The sequence below is a fragment of the Anastrepha ludens genome, chromosome 3 (assembly GCF_028408465.1).
Source record: "Anastrepha ludens isolate Willacy chromosome 3, idAnaLude1.1, whole genome shotgun sequence".
Classification (NCBI taxonomy): Eukaryota; Metazoa; Arthropoda; class Insecta; order Diptera; family Tephritidae; genus Anastrepha; species Anastrepha ludens.
The window spans coordinates 55,328,867-55,354,079 of NC_071499.1; the positions used below are offsets into that span (position 1 = coordinate 55,328,867).

The 25,213-nt window shown below is 35.5% G+C and overlaps 1 protein-coding gene across 5 annotated transcripts in view; it reads right to left on the reverse strand.

The window, feature by feature from the left end:
- Nucleotides 1-539: 539 nt before the first annotated feature.
- LOC128857994 (guanine nucleotide-releasing factor 2) overlaps nt 540-25,213 on the reverse strand; it is a 97,514-nt gene continuing 72,840 nt past the window's right edge. For 4 of the 5 annotated variants that reach the window (XM_054093878.1, XM_054093877.1, XM_054093876.1 and 1 more), the window contains 16 exons: nt 24,755-24,942; nt 22,811-22,921; nt 20,826-20,951; nt 20,630-20,760; nt 20,255-20,533; nt 19,317-19,872; nt 17,613-17,899; nt 12,196-12,301; nt 11,677-12,118; nt 11,441-11,609; nt 9,916-10,084; nt 9,737-9,851; nt 9,263-9,660; nt 9,057-9,182; nt 6,460-6,591; nt 540-6,380 (listed from right to left, as the gene is read on the reverse strand). In XM_054093878.1, coding sequence (XP_053949853.1) covers nt 6,248-6,380; nt 6,460-6,591; nt 9,057-9,182; nt 9,263-9,660; nt 9,737-9,851; nt 9,916-10,084; nt 11,441-11,609; nt 11,677-12,118; nt 12,196-12,301; nt 17,613-17,899; nt 19,317-19,872; nt 20,255-20,533; nt 20,630-20,760; nt 20,826-20,951; nt 22,811-22,921; nt 24,755-24,942 — 3,468 coding nt within the window. In that variant the 3' untranslated portion in view covers nt 540-6,247. The remainder of the gene's footprint in view (nt 6,381-6,459; nt 6,592-9,056; nt 9,183-9,262; nt 9,661-9,736; nt 9,852-9,915; nt 10,085-11,440; nt 11,610-11,676; nt 12,119-12,195; nt 12,302-17,612; nt 17,900-19,316; nt 19,873-20,254; nt 20,534-20,629; nt 20,761-20,825; nt 20,952-22,810; nt 22,922-24,754; nt 24,943-25,213) is intronic. The other variant, XM_054093879.1, reaches the window with a different exon arrangement.

A 25,213-nucleotide genomic window follows, 5' to 3' on the forward strand; every position in this document is an offset into this window, starting at 1 on the left:
TCGAGGTTACACGCAAATTTGAAAAGGCGTTTCAGAGTGCTGGTAAAGTGCTTTTCAAACTTTAAACGCGTTTTTCTCAAAATGGTGTTTTCAAAGCCGGTGACCAACATTACACGAAAACGGCTAAACCGATTGGTCTCAAATTTTAACACGAACTTCTTAAATATATTTTCTAGTGATTAATCGAAGATTTTTTCTCATCGATAAATATTTTTTTTTATAAACAATTTAAGGCCGAAATTTTGGTCAAAAATCGATTTTTTTTTTGAGAAACCGCCGTATTGTCAACAAAATTTATTTTGCTTATTCCTTCGATTAATTACTACATTTAACATTACTTTAACGAAATCTGTTCGGTTTTTTAATTTCCGAGGATCCAGTTCAGAGATATAGTGGTCACCGCCAAACGCCGTTTTTGAGAGGAGCTCCCGGAGATCGGTTGTAGCTCTTTTCCAAATAAATATATTTACTAACACTAAGTCTTAAAATACAGTTAAAAGATAAAAGTGTACAAATTTTTAGATCAATAAATTTAGAAGTTTTCTCAGAAAAAATTCTAGAAAATTCACTTTTTTTCGGCCTTCTAACTGTATATAACCCCTTAACACCAGGTAGCTTGACTGCATACTTTTTCAATTTTTGTGGTTTATAACACCAACAACTTAGTTAGCTGTATGTAAAACTTGAAAATTCTTACTGGTTTGCATTCATGTACTTCTCTTGATATTTTTCTCTTTGGGGCGGCATTCTCGGAAATTAAGTTACTGGTTAATTTTTACATGAACATACCTAATTTCTGTACGCTGTATCTAAACAAAATTGTTTTTCTGGTTTATGACGAAAATTGAAAAAAATGGGCGATATGTACGTACATACGCATTATATTTGGTGATAAATAGAGTACAAGTACATTTCATATAGCAATGGAATTAAAGTATAGTAAAGTTTTGTTTTTGTTTTTGTATTTACTCTATTAGGCACATAAGCGTTTTTACAACAATTAGTTAAGACAATCGAAAATATACTTCTTATTTTTCAGAAATGATTGAAGGAAAGGGACAGCTATGATGGCTCGACTTGCAATAGCGTTATTTACTTATTACATACATATACATACATGTTATGTTCTATGTTTTACATAATTTTTACATATATTTTATTTATGCATAGTTAGAAATTAATATACAAAAACATGCAACTTAAATAGATTTAACATAAATAAAATATTTTCATTGCAGAAATTTCACTTAAACAAATATGTAGGTATACAAAATGCATTTTACCAGTGTTTTTGTTTTGTTATTGCATGCCAATGTATTTGTTTTCCTTTTTTTGCGCTTAACGAAAAAAATTAACACTTCATTTTCTATGCTTTTCATAAACATTAACTCGCATTAACAATACCAACATTGCAAATACTGCATTACAATGTAGCTTTACTCACCGTGCCATGCCATGCCATGCTATGCTTTTTGGTTACATCAGCAAAGCAATAACAAACTAGCACAATACGATGCAGTACAATTATTTAATTTATACCCTAGGACAGTCTTCTTTATATTCATTTACCATAGTTTAGTGTATTAGTAGTTTTAGCAGTGCTTGCGGTGAAGTTGTTGTGTGTGCGCAAGCTTTTTGTGTTTAGCTATCGACTTAAAAAATTATGTAAATTCAATATAAACGTCATATCTGGCAAAGGCGTACAAAAAGGTTTTTGAAATTTTGTAGTAGCTTAAAAAAATTATATACAATCTGTATTTAGAGCATTTAACTGCAGTAACTCACCGAACATACATACACACTTACATATGGTACATCTGTTAAATATGTACAAAACAGTTAGTTTTGTTTCTCTTCTGGAAGTGCTAAGTGCATTGTTATTGCTACATGAATTTGCATGCATGCATTTTGCTATACAATCTGGCTGTGGATGCAGAGTTGTTTTTTGTTTTAATTCATTATTATATATATGTATGTATATGTACCTATGTATGTACAAAGAGAAGCAGAGAATTAAAATTTCATAACCTTGCATAACGCAACTAATAGTTTATTATAAATACAAGAGTAGTAATTTTCAGCCAATTAGCACATGCTTCCAGATAGTATCGGGTGTTTTTTCACGAACATGAGAACTTAAAAGGATAATGCATAATAGATATTATTTGGATTTTTTTAATTATAATCTTGTAGATAATTTCATGGCATTTATTTTTTGAGTATGATATCCGGCAAATATCTGCCGCGGCTACGAGTTATTCGATTAGTCCAATGTTTGTCAACTTTTTCTAATAAATCTAGCCGTATGGCGTCAATGGGGGCTTGAATATTGTAATAAATCGATTGTTAAAGAACGTTCCCATATGCGGTGATTAGCAATAAATAAACAAGAATGAATGTACCCATTCACATATGGCAGATTAGCTGCAAAATTTACAATCAAGACTGTTTTGACAGCGTTCCCACGACAGTCGGTTCTACGTAACCGGAACGACCCGGATTTATATCCGGCCAAGGACTGTCACTTCAGCAGCATTCCTCGTATATGCACGGGGAATGTTTATGCTGCTACAACAACAACAACAACTGTTTTGACAAGATTTTCTTCATAGAAATTGGTTTGATAGAATAATTTAGCATTTTTGGCTCGTTTATTTATTATTCATGGCATGAAGTAAAGGCAAAGAAAACCAATAGTTCATTTAATTGCGCATTTCGCTGCTGGTAATAGACAGCTGTGGTGAATCCAAGGCGAATCTATTAAAGGCGGTGTTGGTAAATTAGCTGATTTGTTTTTGTTTTTTCTTTCGCTGTGTCCATGTCAGCACAGAATAAGACAAGGTGAATTAATTTTTTGTTTTCTATTTTTAGAATACTTTGCCGTGACAATGAAACGTACAAAACATTGTTGTTGGTCTAGTGCCACCACCTTTAATAATTGCGCCTTGCGTAAATCCTTAAGCGACGTCTACTGAGGTTGCAAAAAATTATGGCAGCAATACGCATGCGAAATTTGAATTATTTTATTTTATTTCTATCTATATTTCTTTCTTTCAACTCGTATTGGAGTAAAGGATGTCTAAACTCAATATTACATTTTATAATAAGCAATAACACATGTCTACAAATTGTTGTTGTTGGAATCAAAAGTTTTGATGTTTAGCTGATGAATTTTTGGCAACTATTTTTGCCATTCTCAGCTGCCAGACCACAGTTATGGATATCGATAGTTCTCACGTAGCTAAAAAAACAAACACCTGATAGTAAGAGCAAATTGGAACAATAGTTTAATAAAAGATTTTATTTCTTCCTAATAACAATTTTCTAAAGCATTTTTGGAAAGAAAAGTTACCACATAATGCTGACAGTACCAGTTTGGAAGAATAAAGTTACAGTTCAACACATTTCAGTTTTGTTTAGTAGTGGAATTCTAGCGAGTATTTTACCAATTAGGAAAAAAACGCTTTTATTGATGTCTTGTTTTCGGTAGCCCATGTTGAAATTTTTTGACAAACATTTTCATTAAACACTTTATTCTCAAATTGAACTTTTTTGCATTTTTTCTAAAAAAGTGTCTCCTGTAAATACAGAAGCTACTGGCTTAGAATGTTAAAAAAAAAATAATAATAAAACCGCGCGAAATTCTACTATAAAACATTGACAATAATATTTCAATTAGAAATCGTAAATATGTCCTTTTACAAAATGGGAATTGCAAACAATGACAGCTGGAGATTTTGCAATGAACTAGAAGTGAGGGAACTTCTTAAACACCTTCTATGTTCCTGCCTGGCATTAGCTAGAACCCGAATGAAATGTTTTGGAGCTCTACAATATGAGAAGTTAGAATGTCTCTCGAGTTAGAGCTTGATAGCTTACTTAGGCTCGCAAAAGACGCAGGCTTATTAAAAGAGGCCTACTACAAGGAAACGTAAGGGTCAAACTCCATCTAGTAACACTAAGGACCCATAGGTCTATGTGACGGCTTTCAGCCCGTCAGATCAACCTAACCTAACCTAGTTTTCTAACACTCTTGACACTTATTGCGAAAGCTCACACTGCTTCGTACTTTATAACAAGTGAAGTGCAATAAGATTGCTAACAACTTGCGTTGACGTTTACGGATTGAAATCTAAAGTTATTCAAAATTCACAATCAAATATTTCCCTTATGCGTTTAAGAATTTATATGGGCCTAGAAGAGATTATTTTATTGTATTTTAGTGCGCTTTAAAAAGTTGTACATTAAATTTCTATTTTATTTAAATAATTATTTTGATTAAATTATAACAAATTATTGATACAAAACTAAATCTGCTTTTAAAATATAATTTCAATTTGACATACAAGCAATACTGTTTGAATCTACATGAAGGAAAATATTAAGGGGGAACACCACTATGATTTTTCAAAAAAATCGATTTTTTTTTGGATTTTCTTAAAGTAGATATATTCAAAAATATGTAAAAAAAATTAACTTAAAATCATGAAAATCGACGAAGTTATACCCAATACAATAAGTGCAGGTAGTGAGTTACGAAGGCCAATGAAAATTTTAAACGCGTTTTTCTCAAAACGACTTTTCTGAACACGGGGCCCTCGATTTCTCGAAGACTTATGAACCGATTTTAATTTTTTTTTTAATTTTTCTACATGTATTGGCTGGCTACAGTCGTACATAGCCTTTTTTTAATTCCAAATATTAATATTTTTTCAAACCTTTCGAAAACAAAAAAAAGGGTAAAAATACAATCTCTTTTTTTTAAACCTGCACCATTTTCTAAAAAATAAAAAAAAAACCGCCACGTACGACGATAGCCATTGATGTATAGATAAAGAATTTTTTTCGTTTTTTGCTTTCAAACGATTTTTCACCGCTGTATCGTAGCCACCAGGGTGCATCAATTTTGTATGACGTCCTTGCATTAATATTAATAACAATTGTAATTTTTAATATTTTTTAATAAAAATTTGTGTCAGTATAGTTGAATATATGTTGAATAAATTATAATTTGTCTGATCCTCAAATAATCATCCCTACTTATAAAAAAAAATTCATGTAAATCACTTAATTTTCACGCGTTCACAGTGGTGTTTCTCCTTAAGCAAACAGTCAAGTCATAATTTCGATTCAAACCACATACATGACTTTGTTGCGTGTGAGATTTTTTAAATTTAGTTAGCACAAAAAAATTGTAGTTGAGTTGCTCACAAAACACCACTCTTTGATTTTAGATTGTTTGATATTTTTGTGAAGACTTTTGACATTTACTTCAATTTAAATGATAGCTTAAACTGTAATTCCGCAATCATTAGCTATGACTTTCATTAAAGGCTCATTAAAGCAGCAAAACCAATTGGCATTCAAATTAAATAGGTAGATAATTCTCAACAGTCATAGTTACAACTTTCATAAAACCTAAAGCTAACTTTTAAAGTTCTTTCGTTATGGGTCGCTAAGCGGTCGCCCTCACATTTTCTTAATAAAGTGTTTGACGGTTCAAATATTAATCGTTGATTTGTAGTTGCTTTACAATAATAAAAACATACACGTTGATTGCTTGTTTAGTTGAAGCACCATCGTCTTATAGATTGGCCATTGCAGTTAAGAGACAATTAAATATCTTCACATAAAACTGATTGGGTGTACAAAAACATGCATACATACATATAACTTCGTTGTGTTTGTGTCGGTGCATTTTGGTTTGGTTTTGGTTTCTTGCCTTGTTGTTGTTCCATCGATTGATTTAATATATGCATATATATATTTCCTAGTTTATTTTTTGCTGATTTAATTTTTCATTATGACTTTGCTAATATATTTAATGTTACCACTACTTTCAAACTGTTGTGCAAATTTTCAGTTTTCACAGTTTTTAAGTATTTTTTATTTTTTTTTTTGCTTTTTTTGATGCATTGAATTGTGTAGGTGCTTTCAATGAGTGCATGATGCTGATTATCACTATGTGATTATGATAGCAAGTGGTGTAATCTATAACTGTGCTTTGAAATATTTAATTACTATTTAATAGCTGTGAATATGGTTTCTTTTTTTGTTTATGTTTTTTATTTTGTTTTGTTTGCTCGTTTGCTGCTTTTTAAATGCTATGCTCCAGGCTCGAATGTGCACAGGTTCTTGATAAATATACCTCAAATATGTTTATGTGGGTTCTCTGCTGCTGATTCTTTACCGTCTCATTGAGTATTCTATCAGGATATGTGGATTTTGTGATTACACTCTGTGCACTTTAGGCTTGTACAGGCCGCCTGCCACGCGGCTTTATGCTTTCTGATATTTGCCACATCTCTTCCTCTCCCAATTCATACTCAAAGTTATCAAAGAAGCGTATAATGCGTTCGTTGCGCTTGAAATTGTACTCACTGTGGGCAAAGAAGGAGAGGGGTAAGTAAGATTAAAAATAATGTGCGTATAAAAACAAAATAAAATTTCACTACGAACCATTTTTTGAAACGCTTCATATTTTCTATTAGATGGTATTGCTGCCAACGTTTGGAGAAATTAACCACACCTTCTTTCAAATAGTCTGGGTTGCCAACATGTACAAATGTTAAGTCCTGCAGCACCAATCCACTAAAATTAATAAAAAAAAAATAATATGACAATATGTATGTACGTATAATATCAGGAATGATAGAAAAAAGATTGCGCTCATCAGCGAGTGCGTGCCGTCACACTAGCCTAGGTGCCCCTTTGCGCTTCGCAATAAATTTAGTGCTTTTTTATATCAAAATTGTAAGTTAAAAAAAAAAAAATTATAATTAAAATAAAAAAAGTCTAAAAAAGGTCTCTCTGAGGAGAGAGTAGCACACTGAAAATTTGTTGATTCTTATAAAATTTAATGTTTTGAAAGTGCAAATCTCATTTTATGCCCCTTTTGAGGTTATGCAAGAATATTCGATCTACTTCTCTGAACTCTGCTCAACTTTTAAGATATTTTTATAAGTTTTAAGAAGCTTTTGAATTTACTGAATACGAATTAAAGCCATAGAGGTTAGGTTAGGTAGTGATGGTTGCCCAGAGAGTGGACCCTTTTGGACGAAAGAAGTTTGGTTCATCCTTTGTGATACCATTGCAGGAGGGTGTAATTATAGTAAAAGAAACACAAAGAGGTGTAATTATAGTAAAAGAAACACAAAAAAAAACCAAATAATACTGAAGAAACCATAACGACCTTTTCGAAAAAGGAGTACCTTGTCGTGTTACATAACCTCAAATATTCCTAACCATAATAGCATAACCTCAAAAGTGTTTTTAGGCCTTTTTTAAAGAGATTTCCTTAAGTTTTAAATGCAAGAATGAATTTTTAAAACTTGTTTTTTTTTTTGTACATAACCGTAACACATTTATTTAAAAAAAAACGCACACCACCGTAAAGACAATTTGTCACTCATACAAATTTCTTTAAGTAGTTTAAAATAAAAATTTGGTATTTTCTTTTTTTTATGAGAATATTAGTTATTTTTTATATTCAAAACTAGGCAACGCTCCAGTTGCGACAGAGAGCTTTAACTGCTCGAAGGAGAAGACAAAATTTGGAAAACAACTGTTTTTGCGGAGGATAAGCAGCCCAAAAACTGGACGCTCTCTTGAGAATATTGTTGTTATAGCGCAAAGTGTTGCTGAACAACCCTTCAACATCAATATTTCGACGAGAGAGCTCAGGGATGAGCTGATTGCCATTCTGAGCGACAGTTAGGCTGCATTCAAGGCCTTGCCATTCTTTGAGGACAAGCCCTCTATAATCGTTCAGTCCATAATAATAATAATAATAATTTGCGCTTACACTCCTTGTTGGGTGTTTCCACAAAATGGAAGAACCTACAGTTTTACGCCGCCTCCGAACGGAAAATGTTTTTATGCGTTTTTTTATGGAAGAAATATACTAGGAGTTTCGTGATTGCCTGCCGAGGGGCGACCGCTGTTAGAAAGTACTTTTTCTACCAACTGGTGTCTCGTGCCCGAGCTTTATTAGCTAGAGAGGTTACGTCTTCGAAACTTATAGGCTTTGAGCCCTTCCTTGGCATGGAACAACATAAGATCAAGCAAGAGCTTAGGAGCGAAGAGCTAAGGTTACGAGATGTAAACTGGCATCAAACTGTGGGGCTACGTCAGGTTAACTTCTTACTTGAAGGGTATAATTAAAAGAAATTTAAAAATCGCATAAACCTCCTTAAGGGCACATGGAGAATGTTTACTAACATTCTTACAGGTTACTGTAAAGTCCAATGACTTCTACCGTTTCTGCGATCTATCCCCAGAAACACCAGCACACTTGTTTCGCGTAAGCGATGGCATAGCGAGAAGGAGTGGACATCTCGTCCTTGTACAGCCAGCTCAACCCAGCTTTATACTAGGTTTACTGAGAGAACTGGGTTTGGCGATGTATTGCGATGAGTAGGGAACACCTTAAAGATACCTTAAAACCGAAGTGCGGTCCTCCTGGCCGTCGTGGGCGAAGGGGTTTGTGTGTGGCTGCAATTTAATAGGGCGCAGGCGCGAAACCCACTGATAGAACAAGTTTTCTTTCTAATAAACGTCGCTGCTTGGCAACCCTCTAGAATTGGACAAAAAGCTAAGCTAAAAAAAATTAAATTTAAAAATTAAAAAAAAAAATAATAAAAATAATAATAATCAAATAATAAAAAAAAAATTAATAAAAAATAAAAAAATAATAATAAACAAAATCATAAAAAATAATAATAATAAAATACTAAAAAAATAGAATTAAACAAAAAAATAATAAAAAAAAAAAATTTTTTTTAAATAATAATAATAAAATAAAAAAAATTATAATAATAAAAATAATAATAATAAAATAATAAAAAAAAAAATTAATAAAAAAAAAATTAAAAAAAAAAACATTCTTCAAACATTTATAAATGTAAGCTATTTGTGAAATTGTGTTTTAGTACAATTCATTCAAACTAAAGCATTCTTAGAAATACATTTAAAAAAAAAAATAAATAAATAAATAAAATAAAGATTTCCAAAGCCAACTATGCTCGCATCAATTCACCCTTTATACGAGTACTTACATGTACGGAATGCACGGCGGACTTGTTGCAGCCAATGTTGTTCGATACGCGCGAAAACTGGAACTGGAGTCAATCAGCAAACAGTATTCTTTTATGTCTTGAGTGATAGTCTTATGCCACTCCAGTCTAACAAAAGAAAACAGCAGCCCATTAAATTCTCAAATATTTTTTAGCAGACAAATTTCTACTTCTTTTCACCAACTCACCTTCGAATGGGCGCTGAATCGAGCGCTGACAACAATGCCAAATATGAATTGTAATTATTCATTTTACGCAAATGCTTCATAATTTTTATGAATTTAATAACATGCTTTTCACGTTCTTTGGCATCACATAAAGTAAGAATTTTCGAACGTGCCCAAAAGGACATATTATTGAAGTGCTCGGTAAACTTGTTCAAATTGGGCGACTTCTCTTCGCTCTGCTCTTTGGCAAAGAGCAATACCTCAGGTATTTCGATTTTCTGAAATAGATCAGCATCCAGCAGCGTCATTTGCTCGGCAATTTCCACTGATTTGAGATCGAGTAGACTGGGTTGATTGGTGACTGTGATGTGCATATCTGCTTTGGGTGGTGGCAAACGTTGTTCTCGGAACAAAGTCACCTGCAATTGAGTGAAATAAGTGGTAATTAGAGGTAAATAAGTGGTAACTATGGGCGAGGGTGATGCAGTGGCTTACCTTCTCCACAAATATGCTGCGCAATGTTTTTGCTAAATATAATTGGCCTGCGCATACCAATTGGTAATTGAATTCCACGATGAGCGACAGTAGCTGATCTGTCAGGTCCATGGACCTGATAATAAATAAAGAAAAAATTAATAAACTGACTTTTATTTTTTTTGCAATTTAATTCTTACGTCAAACCATCCACTACTCTCATTAGGAGCGAGAATGTCTCTCTGGCCACTCGTTGCTTTTGGTCATTTTGGCAACAAAAGAATATCGTATAGCGATGTGTTAGCTTCTCGATCACATCGATTGGCTGTATGAAGGTGCGGAACGTCGTGATGAAGGCATCAATGAAAGCTGTAAATATGTAAAATGAAATTTTATTGTTTAATTTCGTATAATATTTTAATCTTAATATGAAGTAGAGGATGTTTCAACTTGGCAACGAAACAGTAAAAAGATGCATTAAAATAAATGAGTTCAATAGGACTTGGACTCCCATAACAGAAGCTGTGGGGATTCGGGTGCATCTATTAACAACATCTCATTAGACATAAATGTGCCCTTTTTCTACATATTTAAAAACGCATAGTGCATTGAAAATTTTATATTCTGTTTCCTCGATTTTTTCTTGCACCCCTACGATTTCTTCTCATACACACTCCGTTAAAAATATATGAACACGCCACTATTTTTTTTATAAGCAAATAGTTCATACTGGAACAGAAACCATTTAACGCAAAGTTTCAAACTTTGCACACAATGTTTCAAAATTTCATAAAAACTCTCACATTTTAATTAGTTTTCATAATTTTTATGGGTATGCAGTTTTATATGGGCGGCCGCCATAACTGAATGGGATGGTGCGTGACTACCATTCGAGTGTACATAGGTCCGTGCATGCACACATTCTCCGTACAAGAAACACAAAACGATAGAAAAAAAGTTTTTCCTAAAAGCGGTCGCCACTCGGCAGGAACTGACAAATTTCCGAGTGCATTTTTGCCATGAAAAAGCTCCTCATAAAAACCAACTGCTGTTCGGAGGCGACAGTAAATTGTAAGTCTCTCCATTTGTGGCACAGCATCAAGACGCATGCCACAGGCACCTAACAGAAGTGTACGCGCCAATTATTTAATTTTTTTAACCAGGACCATTGAATTTTAAGTTTTAAGTGACTACAAAATACGGTTGATTTTTCACATTTTTTTTTTTTTGTCTGAGTTGTCACGTCTTGCCTTCCATACAAAGTATGCATGTTCATTTTATTTATATTGCCAAAATTTGCCCAATCGTAGGAGTACCAGTTAAAAATTTGACGTTTGACAAACATTGAGCAACATTTTTCTAACAAGAAACACTAATGTGATTTAAAGTAAAAAAAAAAAAATAATAATAATTGGCGCGTACACGAACCCATTCGGCTAGGGCGGCCGATTTTGAAAGCTCTCTCTCTCGGTCTCTCTCTTAGCTTCACAGTCTGTGGTGGACCATAGCTTCATCAACAATCCTTCTCCAATTCTGTCACTCTCTCTCTCTCTCTCTCAACAATTGGAGGAAGAAAGAGAGGCCGACCAAGAAAGAGATGGCTTGATGCCGTAGAAGCAGACTTAAAAGCGATGAACGTTTGTAATTGGAGAAATGAGACAAGAGAGAAACTGATTTTTTAAGTTATTAAACATTTATACCATTTTTTTTTAAATACTGACGCACCATTGTCATTCTGCACACGACTCGCATGCACGATCAATGCATCAACGTAACCGCCCTTCACTTCCGGCCCATCTTCGTCTTTTCTCTTCAGCACCAAATATTTGGTCACATCAATTTCCTCCAGCATTTTTGGCAGCTCCTCCTGTGAAACCGTTTGCAATTCACCACACTATAAGCAACAAATAAAATGATGTTGAAAATTGTTTGCCTTTTTTCACAAGCAACATTACATTTACCTTATCATCACCAAAGTTACTATGCTCTAGCAGCTGATCTTCTCCAGCGCTCTCAGATCTACAGCCGTGCGTACCTTCGTGTGTGTCTGCTCGACGCAGTGGTGAATGTCGACGACTCATATGGCTACCACAATTCTCGTTGGGCAACTGATGCGAGTGGCGCAGTGACGCCTGCTCTTCTTCGGTAAGATCACTAAGCTCTTCACAGACGGTTGACATCATTTCACTGCCTTGTGTGGCGGACAGCACACGCGCTGGCCGCCCATTCTCAGCATCTGCACTGGCGCTCAAATGTGCGGGTTTCGGACTAGGCGGTGGCGTAGTGATTATGGTGGGCGGTGTGGCGCTCGACTTGCGTTGCTGTTTGTAGTTCTTTGGTGGGAGTGCGGGCGGCATTTCCTGCTCCGACGGTGGCGATAAGTCCTTTGGTAGTGGCACAATGCTGTGAAATTTGGATGAACGAGAAGCGAGTAAGATTATCTCTAGCTGGCTGATGTATTAAATAAATGCAATACTAACTTCATTGTTTGGCTGTGTGAGATGTTCCCCGTCAAATCGTACATATGCATTGTATGGCGTCCAAGTGGCCGGTTGGGACCCTGACATAGCTCCATATACGCCCAAACTGCGGAAATGAAATAATTACAAATCAAGTCATATTGAAAGTAAATGCGTAATGAGAAATCGGAGGCAGTAATGGCGGATATGTAAACAGCTAACACTTAGTAGACAAATTGGATATTTATCAAGCGGGCAAATGGGTTTGGTGAATATGAAGAGAGACAGTGTGGTAAGCGACTAGGACACGCAGAATGGACTACAAATGAAATGAAAAGGGAAAATTAGTTTTTTTTTCATAGTCGCAAAACTGCTTTAATCGCTTTCGACAATTGGAGAAACGAACACAAAAAAAAAACACACAGTAAATTTTGGAAGCTTAAATATGGCTATTTAAATGCAACTTGCCAAGCGATCGGATTTCACTTTAAACTATTAATTAACAACTTAACGAATGAGTTAACATCAATTCCATGCGTTACGGCAGCCACTACAAATTGCACGCAGCGCTGCTTAACAATAAATGCAATAAATAGTAAAATCAAATATATAATACGAAATGCGAAAAGTTACCCAGAAATGACGAAATAGACTAAAATAATTAGAAGAAAATCAAGAATTGAAATTAATTAGAAAGGATGCATTTGCAACGATAAACGAGAGACGCCTGGTAAGTTCGCGGCCTAAGATTCTTCGCAATGACTTATCAGCTCATTATTGGTAACACTATTTAGGGCAATTGAGTAGTAAGTCCTCGCTCGACGAACAAAACTAACACATTACAAGGCTCTCATCATACCCGCCCTAACGCACGACGCTGCATCTTGGACGATGGCAATATCCCATGAGGAGTCTCTTACAGTGTTTGAGAGAAAGATTCTGTGCAAGATTTTTGGATCTTTGCACGTTGGCGACGGCGAATATGGCAGGCGACTTTACTACGAAATAGACATAGCACAGCGGATAAAGATCCTGCGGCTACGTTGGCTAGGTCATGTCGTCCGAATGGATAAAAACGCTCTGGCTCTGAAAATATTTGATGCGGTACCAGCTGGTGGTAGCAGAGGAAGAGGAAGGCCTTTTCTGCGTTGGAAAGTTTAGATGGAGAAGGACCTGGCTACACTTTCTGGCGCCGGTTGGCACGAGAAAGAAATGACTTACGCGCTTTGTTAAACTCAGCAAAATCGCGTAAGGGGTTATCGCACCAGTCAAGAAGAAGAAGAAGTTCCGATATGCAGGCGTTGGGCAAATATGTTTTTAAAACGTTCAACAAATTGAGAAATATATACTGCAATGCTGTAGAATTAAATTATTACAGATTTGTGGAGGACGAACTGATAAAAATTTACAACTGAAAAAAAAAAATGGTTTAATTGATCTATGGAAAGTTAGCGGACTTGTTCACACCTCTCGGACTTCATGGCAGGTGGGATTTTCAGAAATCGATCAGTCATCTTAAGCTTTTTATTTTTGAAAATTAAAATGAAAAAAAAAAAATCCAAAAATTTACCACCGCTGATGGGACGGAGCAGTCATAGATTCCCATTTTAAACCGCAAAATAAACGATATTTTTCCAATGATTTAATAGCATTTAGATACCAGAAAAACCACCCACAGCATCACAAGAATGACCTTAGATTGCCAGCCATAGTACATCTGGAAAAAATCCTTCCTGCATTGCTTATTCTCCATAAACACAAGCTGGGACAATGCTAAGATGATAGACATCTAATCGCCTACGTGGGAAAAACCTTATATATCCTATTCTGCTCAACGGAGTAATCAGGAGAAAAAAATAGCAGATATACAAAATTTTATCCCAATCGAGGGAGACTACATTGGAAAATAAAAAATATATATATATAACTGGTATTTTCTCTCCATAAATATCTTAGGCTGCGAACATATTATACACTCCTCGTATACACATACATATGTACTTTCATTAAAGGAATATAAACGCAAATGGAAATGTTGATTCAGGTTAATAAAATACAATAAATGGGTGCGAAAATTTGCAATCACGAAATATTTTTTCTACAAAGTTACAAAAAAAGGAGGAAAAAAAGTGAAAATCTCTCCTTTTTTTATGTTATCGCTTGCTCATTCACCATTTTAACCAAAAATAAAGAGTCTTTCAAAGCTGACGCCTAGAATTCAGTATTGAGTAATTTCTAGACGGTACCTTTTTTACGTCATCCTTGACAGTTTTCAAGTAGACAGATGTACAATTTTACCTGATAGACAACGCGTTAGAATTATTGGAACTTTTTATGAAAATGGTTGGTGGTCTTTAAGAACAACATAACGAAAAATTCGTAATTTTTTTTGTGGAAATAATCGCCCGAATGAGTTGACAATTCAAAGGTTCTGACTTATGGGCAGGGTGCCAAGAAAGCAGATGCAATAATAATGTCTTAACATTTAATTTTCAAAAGGCCTCCAGCAAATCGGACCGCTGTAGGCGCGCATGGAAATGGCGCGGTAAAATTGAAATTGATTGGTCAAACTAAGAAATAAAAGCTGTTGTTGAGACAGTGATGGCAAAAAATTTAGTAAGACATATATGTTTTAACAGTGAAATTCACGGTATCCAACTGAAATTTCTTTTTTAATAGAGCTTTTTTTAACATAATCTATAAAGACGACTGCCGTAACCGAATGGGTTGGAGCGTGACTATCATTCGGGAGTGCGTACGTTCGATTCTCCGTGCATCAAACGCTAAATAATGGAGAAAGTTTTTTCTAATAGCGGTCGCCTCTCGGCACGCAATGCCAAACCTCCGAGTGTATTTCTGCCATGAAAAAAGCTCCTCATATAAAAAAAACCTGTTGATGAAAGCCGGCTTAAAACTGTAGATCCCTCCATTTGTGGAACAACATTAAGACGCACGCCACAAATAAGAGGAGGGGCTCGGCCAAATACCTAACAGAAGTGTACGCGTCAATTATTTATATATTTTGCATAAAAGGTTATATTTGTGATCAAACGGAAAATCGCCAACAGGTGTTACTTTGAGCTCAGTAGGTCTCTCCCGAAGAACTAAATAGGCACTCTACAAAACGCTCATCATTCCCCTCCTAATATTATATAATATATGGTGCAGAAGCATGGACGATGTCAACAGCCTTCGAGAGAAAAATTCTACGTAAGATCTTTGGCCCCTTCCGCGTTAGTGAGGAGTACCGCGTACGGTGGAACAGGGAGTTGTATGAACTATATAGGGGCATGGACATAGTTAAGCGTGTAAAAATACAGCGGCTACGCTGGCTTGGCCATGTCACCCGTATGAAAGAAGACGCTCCAGCAAGGCGAATTTACGACACGGTACACCAAAAAGGAAGGTGTGGAAGAGGAAGACCACATCTCCGTAGGAAAGACCAAGTGCTGCAGGACCTGTCTTTAGTCGGGACTTCCAACTGGCACCAACGAGCGCAGGACAGAAACAGCTCGTGCGCCATTTTGCACCGGCACACGGTTGTAGCGCCACATAAGTAAGTAAGTAAGGTTATACAATACTTGCGCTTTATATATACATATATATAATTGGCGCGTACACCCTTTTTGGGTGTTTGGCCGAGCTCCTCCTCCTATTTGTGATGTGCGTCTTGATGTTGTTCCACAAATGGAGGGACCTACAGTTTCAAGCCGACTCTGAACGGCAGATATTTTTATGAGGAGCTTTTTCATGGCAGAAATACACTCGGAGGTTTGCCATTGCCTGCCGAGGGGTGACCGCTTTTAGAAAAATGTTTTTCTTAATTTTGATGTTTCGCCGAGATTTGAACCAACGTTCTCTCTGTGAATTCCGAGTGGTGGTCACGCACCAACCCATTCGGCTAGGCGGCCGAATATACTAAAATTTAATGGGCTATAAAGTTGCGTACCCAATTTTTTTATTCTAAAAAGTTTGAAATTTGCTATAGAAATATGCCAGAAATATTTTTTTATAAAAGTAATTCAAATTAAAACGGCGTATCGGTAATCAAAAACATTCAATACGCTTGAAACCCACATGAGCACCCATTATTTTAAACTGCTACAATGAAGAAAAGCAGATGCTGTGAGGAAGCAAATCGAAAGCGAACACACAAAATTAAACTGTTTTGAACTTGAAATCAAGCAATGAAAATGAATCAACACAAACACAAGTCCATTACTTAAAAATATCTTCAACTTGAACTGCAATCTTCAACATTCTTGATATGTAAAGCAATAATAAAAACAAACATTGCAAGCAATTGCCAACTGACAATTGCACTAAATGCAAAACAACAACTTGTTCGGTACTCTAAGAGTGGTGGAGTAGACAGGCAGACTTACCCGAGAAGGCCACACTTTGAAACACTAAATCGTTAGAACAATTCATTAGAGTTAGCGTTTTTCGCAAGACAATATTACATTTACTATTATCACTAGAATTATCATTTTCGTGAAAGTGTTTATTGGTTTCTGCTGTTGGTGTTGATGTACATGTTTTTGTTTTTGTTGTTGTCGTTTCGTCGGTTTCGGCAGTAGGTTGTGTATGTATTTGTTTGCTACTACCAAACAAGTCAATGTGGGAATTATTGTGGATTTTGTTGTACCGGTTGCGGCAGCTTTGTGCTTGAAACCCGTTACTATGTAGCGGAAGTGTAGTGGGAAATGCGGAAATAATGGGTGTAGTTGAACTGGTAAGCGTTTTCTGGTTTTCGTTTTGGTTTGTGCAAGTCGTAGTTGTTGTTGTTGTGGTTGTAGTTGTGGCTGTTGTTTTACGTATTTGTGTTCTGCGTCTGATATTAAATGCAAGAGACTTATGACGAAAACTATTTGCGAACAATTTCACAAAAACGAAATTTCAATTTACAACAAAAGTAAATGAAATCGTTAATTAAATGATTTAAATAAATAAATAAAAAAATTTCATTCAAATAATCAGTGTATTGCAATTAAATTGTTGTTTGTTGTTTTTTTTTTGTGTGAGTTCATTGCAGGGGACAGACATACAAACATTAACGTTTACAAATGAAGCAGAAATAAAAATATAATACATTTTATGCGAAGGTGAAAGTGAATGGACCGGCGCCATCGTAGCCAACCACAATCAAAAAATCAGTGAATCCGTTGACAAAAATACGAGTACGAGTACGTATTTGTTTATGTGGGGGCGTATGCAGAGGATAGGTAGATATGTTGACGTGTGTGTGTGTGTGTGTGTAAGTGTATGTTGTGTTTTCACAAAAGGTACACAAACAAATTGCACAAAACAATAAAAAACCAAACCCAATGGTGTATGACGTAAATATCAAATAAGTGAAAAAATAGAAAAAGAAAACAGAAGAGAAAAAAAAGAACGAAAATATAAATTAACTGTGTATGCCGTGTGATTGAACTTACTGTGCTTTTTCTTGATGGGTAGCGGCGGCGGTTGTTCCGCAGTGCCACCGCCACCGCCACTGCTACTGATATCGACACCAATACTTCCCATGGTCGTGCAACTGCTGACAAAACCGCCGCCCAGACGTCGTGAATCGATGAGACTTTGATGTTTCGTTTGCTGCCACTGCGACACGTGATGCTGATATTGATGATGATGATTATGATGTTGTTGCAGCGTGTGTTGATTATGCTGGCTATAGCTATTGCTGTTATAGTGATGGTGGGGACGAAGCTCGGCTAATTCGCTAAAATATAAATAAGAAAATTATTATCAATTGGATTTTTTTAAGAACTCGCCCATAGCTTTTTTTATTTTATTTATTTAACATAGTAACTAGGAATACATGTTTTAACTAACAAGCAATGTACAAGGGGGGTTCAATAAGTACGCGTGTTAGAAATTAAGACACCATTTTTTAATTTTTGTTTTTTATTTTTCAACATAGTCCCATTTTTGAAATATACACTTCTGCCAACGCTCCGGCCATTTTTTAACCCCTCCAAAAAATAGGATTTGTCGAACTCCCCAAAATACGCCTCTGCCTCTGCGATGATTTCCTCGTTTGAGCCATTTCTTCATGTTACAGAACAAGAAAAAGTAGCGGGGAGCGAGATTGGGTGAATATGGGGCGTGCGGCAGCAATTCATTACGCAATCCATGCATTTTGGCGGCGACAACTCTGGATGAATGTGCTGGTGCGTTATCTTGGTAAAACAGCACCGCCTTCTTCGCCAAATGCGGCCGTGTCTCCTTGAATTTTTTGTGAAAGCAGTCCACACAGTCTGTATGTTGTCCACTGATCGTTTTTTTTTTCTTTTTCTAAGAAATCCATTAGGACGACATCGTTCGCATGCCAAAAAATCGTCGCCATAACCTTTCCAGGCGATGAGACTGTCCTCGCCTTATTTGGAGCAAATTCACCGGGAGAAGTCCATTGTTTTGATTGTTGCTTAGTTTCTGGTGTGTAATGATTAATCCAGGCTTCATCAACGGTGACAACTCGACGCAAAATTCTAACACTAAACAAATTATTTTGGTGTTTTTTGTTTGTTCCTTTCAGTTGTGAGTTACAGGAGTTACAATAGAAGCCAAAAAAGAGAAAATTCGGTACATTTTACAGTTTTTTTCTTTGATAAAGGCGAAAATGCAAGCCAGGCGTCTTAAATTATGAATGGTGTTTATAGTGCCGATATTGTAACAGCAAATTACGTGCAATTTTGGTTTCGTCGATTCTGTTCAGGCATTTTTGATGTTGAAGATGCACCTCGCACAGGCAGGCCCGTCGTCGAAAATATCGATGACATCACAGATATAATCAAAGTTGAACGGCATGTTAGTCGTCATAGCATCGCCCAGGAGCTAAAGTTCGACCATAATAGTTTTAAACCATTTGCGCAAAAATTTTACGCTAAAATAATGGACTTATTTTTCCACAAACTAATATTTTATTGAATATATTGCGCATATTAAATATTATAGGCCGTTACAATCCAGTTTGTTAAAATGTAGTTGGTCAAAAATGTATGATGGTCTCGCTTCTATTAGGCTGACTGTATATATGTATGTAAATTCGTGTACAATTTTAAGGTTTCGTTTACATTTTACAATCAACGTCTCACAAAATTTTACCAGGGCGTCTTTTATAATTACATTTCACTTACCTATTGTTATCTTCGATTTCATCGAAATTGTCATATTGAGAAAATATGCGTGCATCCTTGCTACGACTCGTTTTGGGCGGCAATGCTGGCGGCACTAGATCACTATGCGAACCCATGCCACCATCCGAAGATGAAGTAGTGTCCAAGCTATTAGCCTTCACCAGCGACGAAAACGACGATTGCACATGACTAGCGCTGCTGGTGGTGTGAACTGAACGTTCCGTTACAAGTCCGCCGCTCTCATAGTGATCGGGACTCACGCTGCTCGTATTGCTAATTGAGCGCGCATCGTGCGCCAATGTGGACATATTATTCATGATGCTGTTCGACGTAGTCATCATTGTAGACGATATCGTGTTCGTCATGGATAAGCACGTCGTTTGCTGGTGGAACTCTTGTGTTTGCGTGTGAAATTCCCCACTACTCGACGATTCAATGGCATCAAAAGCGATTTCTGAGTTAGAACTAGACTTGGTAGATGACTGAAAACCACAATCTGATGAACGTTTCGAAACGCTCTGCGCTGAGGTGCGCACCGACGTCATGGAGACGAAGCCTACAAAGGATGATGAGAGGAGAATAAGAGTTAATTAATTGTCACTCCCTACACAAGTTGTGATATATTTGCAATGCAAACCATTACAATAGGAAACTGCAACAAATCTAAATATGTTCATAAATACTTTCTATAAAAAAAGAAGAAAAAAAAAATACACTAAATACGAACGTAGTTGGGCAGACAAATAAAACTCAAATTATAACGATAATCAAACAATAACAATTAACAAAACAGTTGTTATGAAGGGGAATCATGCAATTTACATTAAAAACAAAAACAATACAGAATACAAAATCGCATCGCATTTTAGTGACAACGGATATGATGGCAAATTATGAATGCAGCTAAAGCAACGGCGTAATTGATTTTGTTTAAGTACCCGATTCATTGGAATGACGATTGTTAATATTTTTGCGCATTTCCAGTTTATCCATAGCGCCTCCAGCGCCGCTATTGACATTGCCGGCTTGTGTGAAATCGCATTCATCTACGTCATCGCCAGTGCCGGCAGCACGTTTGGAATCTTCGAGGACAACGCTTTGTGCTTGTGTGTTGGTGGGCTCGCTACTAACGCCGCCACCACCAATAGTGCCAACTGTTTTGTTGCCAGCTACTTTATTGTTCAACGCAGCACGTTTGCCACCGCTTATAAGTGGTTCTGAATATAAGATTTTTTTTATTTTGTTTTTATTATTATAATTATTCGGTTAGTAATTTCTTATTCGTATAAGAGTTAAATATTGATCAAACTTACTGAACTCGTTCAGACGATTGGCTAACACCAATGACTTCAGCTCCTCCTCCTCGCGTGAATGATTCAATTCCGAATCGAGCGAACATTGACTAGAATTTTCGTCCGGTGAATGTGAACGCACCGAAAGATTGCTGTTAGTTGAAATGAGAATTTTGGTAACATTAATGAAGGATTGCTTTAAATGTTTGCAACTTACTAATCAACACCATAGTTTCCAAGCGAAATGTCAGAACTCCAATCCAAGTCCGAGTTGATGCTCTTATTATGTGAATTCTGTTGTTGTTGCTGTTGACTACGACGTTTGGGCGGCAGCGGTGGTGGTCTGAGATGAAAATAAATATGAGACATTGATTTTATGTAGGCACCGATATTAAAATGATATATTATCACAGTGAAATTGAATGCTTGAATCGTCTATATACATTAGGGTGGATCACTTTTGATGAAAAAAAAAATTAAATAACAAATAAATTAAATTAAAAAAAATTAAATAAAAAAAAATTAAATAAAAAAAAACCTTAAATAAAAAATAAATTAAATAAAAAAATAAATTAAATAAAAAATGAACTAAATAAAAAAAAAAAATTAAATAACAAATAAAAAAATAAATGAAATAAAAATATAAATTAAATAAAAAATAAACTAAATAAAAAAAATTAAATAAAAAAAAATTTAAATAACAAATAAATTAAATAAAAAATCAATTAAATAACAAATAAATTAAACAAAAAACCAATTAAATAACATATAAACTAAATAAAAAATCAATTAAATTAAAAAAAAAAAATTAAATAAAAATATAAGTTAAATAAAAAAGAAATTAAATAAAAAAAAATAAATTAAATAAAAAACAAATTAAATAACAAATAAACTAAATAAAAATTCAATTAAATAACAAATAAATTACATAAAAGATAAACTAATTATTTAAATTAAAAAAAAAAAAATTAATTAAATAAAAAATAAATTGGTATGGTTTACCTGCCGGAATTATAAAATATATCTATTACATTTTAATACTTTCGCTAAAATATTTCGGCAAAATATTAAGACTTACGTGAGCTGGATCAATTTGAAAGTGCTTTCGAAAACCTCATTATTTTGATAGAACGTTCATAAAATACTTAAACATTTTTAAGACCTTTTAAGCATACATTTTTTTATCAACTTAGACGATTTTTAGGAAATTAATTAAAAAACAAAAATTAAGAAAAAAAATTTCAAAGATTATTTATGAAAATACCGATTTTTGGTGATATTTTCAAATCGACCCAGCTCACGTAATATTAAATATTAATATTATTAGGATATATTTTAGTGGAAGTCTTAAAATAAAGGGTAGTTAAATTTCAAGGGCCGATGTTGAATGTGTACCACACGTAAACGTCAAGTTTTTTTCTGCATTTCATTTGACATTTTTCAATTTCAGACTAACTTAATTTGAACCATGAAAAGATACACAATCGAGCATTGCGTTAAAGTTATTCAGGCTTATTATGAAAACGGGCGTTCAAATCAAAATGCATATCGCGCACTTCGTGAAAAAAATCATCTTCAGTGATGCGGCCCCTTTTTAACCTCAGTGGATTCGTCAATAGGCAGAATTGCCGCATTTGGGCGAATGATAATCCAAGATTGATTGCCGAAAAACGAATGCACCCACAAAGAGTGACTGTTTGGTGCGGTTTATGGGCCGGCGGCATCATTGGGCCGCATTTTTTCCAAAATGAGGCCGGTCAGGCAGTTACTGTGAATAGTGTTCGCTATCGTGAGAAAAAAAAAGGATTTTTTTCCGGCCCAAATTGGAAGATATTAATATTTTTAGGATATATTTTAGCGGAAGTCTTAAAATATAATAAATTTTATTATTCTGATGGAAAAACGGTATCTTTTTTTGTGAGACACCCTAATGTACGGAGGTATATTTTTAAGTACTAGAAAATTTTTTTTTTCTTAGAGCTAGTATTGCTATCTGTTTGAACCGAAAAACATTCCATTATTTAAATTCACAAAAAATATATACATACATATATGCCCTAGTAGCCATTGGGCTAATTAGGGTAGGATTATATTATAACTATCTCCTACAAATAATAATATTATATATTAGTTAATTTCACTGTGAAAATATTTCATTTTAATGTCGGAACTTGCTCGAATCGGATATATGAGGCTCCTTACCTATTTGGTAGCGGCGGTTTAGGTGGTGGACTCGTATCGCGCAGAATACTCTCTGTACTGTGAGAAGCGCGTATGGGATTTGAGTTGGTTTTCTCCAAAATATCACGTTCTCTGGAATAATATTTTTTGTATATTCAATTTTAAAATTTTAATATTGAATGGAATTGTAAGTTCTATCTAATCTATCTATAACTTAAATAGTTGAACATATAAAGCATAAAACGTTGTTAGTAGAACTTCTATGGCAGGCCTAACTATAGAAAATATTAGCTAATATTAAAACCGTCAGTTGGGCACCCGGGACTGGCCTTTTTTCGTCCTGTTCGAGGCGCGTTTTTAAAAGGTTATAACCACAAATCGATAGGAAATTAAATTTTAGGAAGCTATCTGGCAGCTCAAGTCGTTAGCTATATCAGAAATATGTTAAATTCACGTCCAAAGTCGGAAAAGCCAGTCTGGCCAGACCCGGAGGAGGGTTCATTTTATCAAACGATAGTAAATATTTGACTTATTTCGAATTAACAGTCCCTTGTATATGTGGCTAGCTATAAAATTCTCACAACGCAACCACCGACAGCAATTCCAAATACACAGCACTATCACCTCTTCGTCTATTGCCCCACTCTATTGAAACAGCCTCTTTCCTGAATCATCCAATGACTGCACGGGCAGGGTTTTATGAATAATTACAATTACAATAACAACAACAACAAAGGTTCAAAGCTCTTTAATTGGAATTTGGAACCAGAGCGACTCAATTCGGTATGAGCTCGCTATACCAAGTGAAAAATTAATAGGTCAATTTTAGCGACAACAATAAAATGAACTGAACCGAGTTCTGTTCCCAAAAAAAACCTTAGGTGACCAAAAAAACACCTCAGTGATTTTTCTCTACATCCTTTCTTTTTTCTTTTATGCACCACCGAGCACTGCGAACAAAGCATGCCAAGAGAATTTGCTTCATTGATGACGCACCGCCCCATGCAGCTTGTTAACTAGACTTAGCTTCGTTGGATTACACCCTTTTTGGGTGTTTGGCCGAGCTACTCCTCTTATTTGTGGTGTGCTTTTGATGTTGTTCAAATGGACCTTACAGTTTTAAGCCGTCTCCGAACGGCAGATACTTTTTATGATAAGCTTTTTCGTGGCAGGAATACACTCAGAGGTTTGCCATTCTCTGCCGAGGGGCGACCGCTTTTAGAAAAAAACTTTTTCTATTAATTGATGTTCATGCACAGAGATTTGAATCTACGCACTCCCGAATGGTAATCACGCACCAACCCATTCGGCTACGGGGGTCGATTGGATTAATATATTGGACATGTCTTTATCGATCGGATATGTGAAGAGAAATGGCTAGGTGATTGGTTTTGCGCACAAGACAACACTTTTTAATGGTGAGGTATTGACACAGGTCGCCTCCATGTGTTACTCCGTGGCTAACGCCAAATGATCTGAGGTCTCAACGGCCTGATTGACCTAAACGGTGACGACCTGGGCCACTCTTTGGAACACGTTTTGGATCTCAGATCTCTAAGTTGGTGGCTGCGGTTTGCTGCTGACTCTGTATAAGGTGATAATCGGCCGATGTGGCGGGCAAAAATATAATCGGGAGTTCGTCATTGGCTGCAGAGGGGTGACCGCTGTTAGAAAAAAATGCCTAATGCTTCATTCCTGCAGTAAGATTTGAACCGGCGTATATTGCAAGCAAACGCACTCTACCACAGCACTCACCCATTTATGATTAACTTATGATAATGTAGCAAAAGGGGCTTTTTCACGAAACATTAATATCAAAATCTCTGAAGTGAATGCTTTTCTTATTAAGGAAACTAATTAATTTTTTCCTAATGGCAATCATATTCCCCAAACGCCTAGTATGAATTTATTTTATTAATGAGAAATCTGGGTTATAAATATGCATTTGCCATTTGCTAGACCTACTTCGGTGTTAGCGTTATGTCCGGCAGCGATGTACGTTGACCAGCAACTTCCACCGGCAGTCGCATTAGGTTATTGTGTGACACGGCAGCGTTGTTGGCCGTTGCAGCTGCGTCCGCATTGCTTGGTGCATACTTGAAAGCATTCTCCTCGCGCTCTTTCAGTTTTTGCTGCGCCAATGTCGCCAAATTCTATAAAACGAGTGCAAAAAAAGAATGTAAGAATATTTAGCAAAAAAGCACAAAATATTAAAATTAATTTGTTACAATTGAACTAAGCGGACAACGTTTTCAAGCGATAATTAGCAAAACAAAGGATTTTGATCTCATCTCTACATGACCCTGAACACTTTTATTAATTTTTTTGTTTGTTTTGTTTTTATACTTTTTGATATTTTTTTTTTTTTTTAGATTTGTACTCTTAATGTTTTGCGCTTTGCTTGCTTTCTCGTTTGTTTTCTTT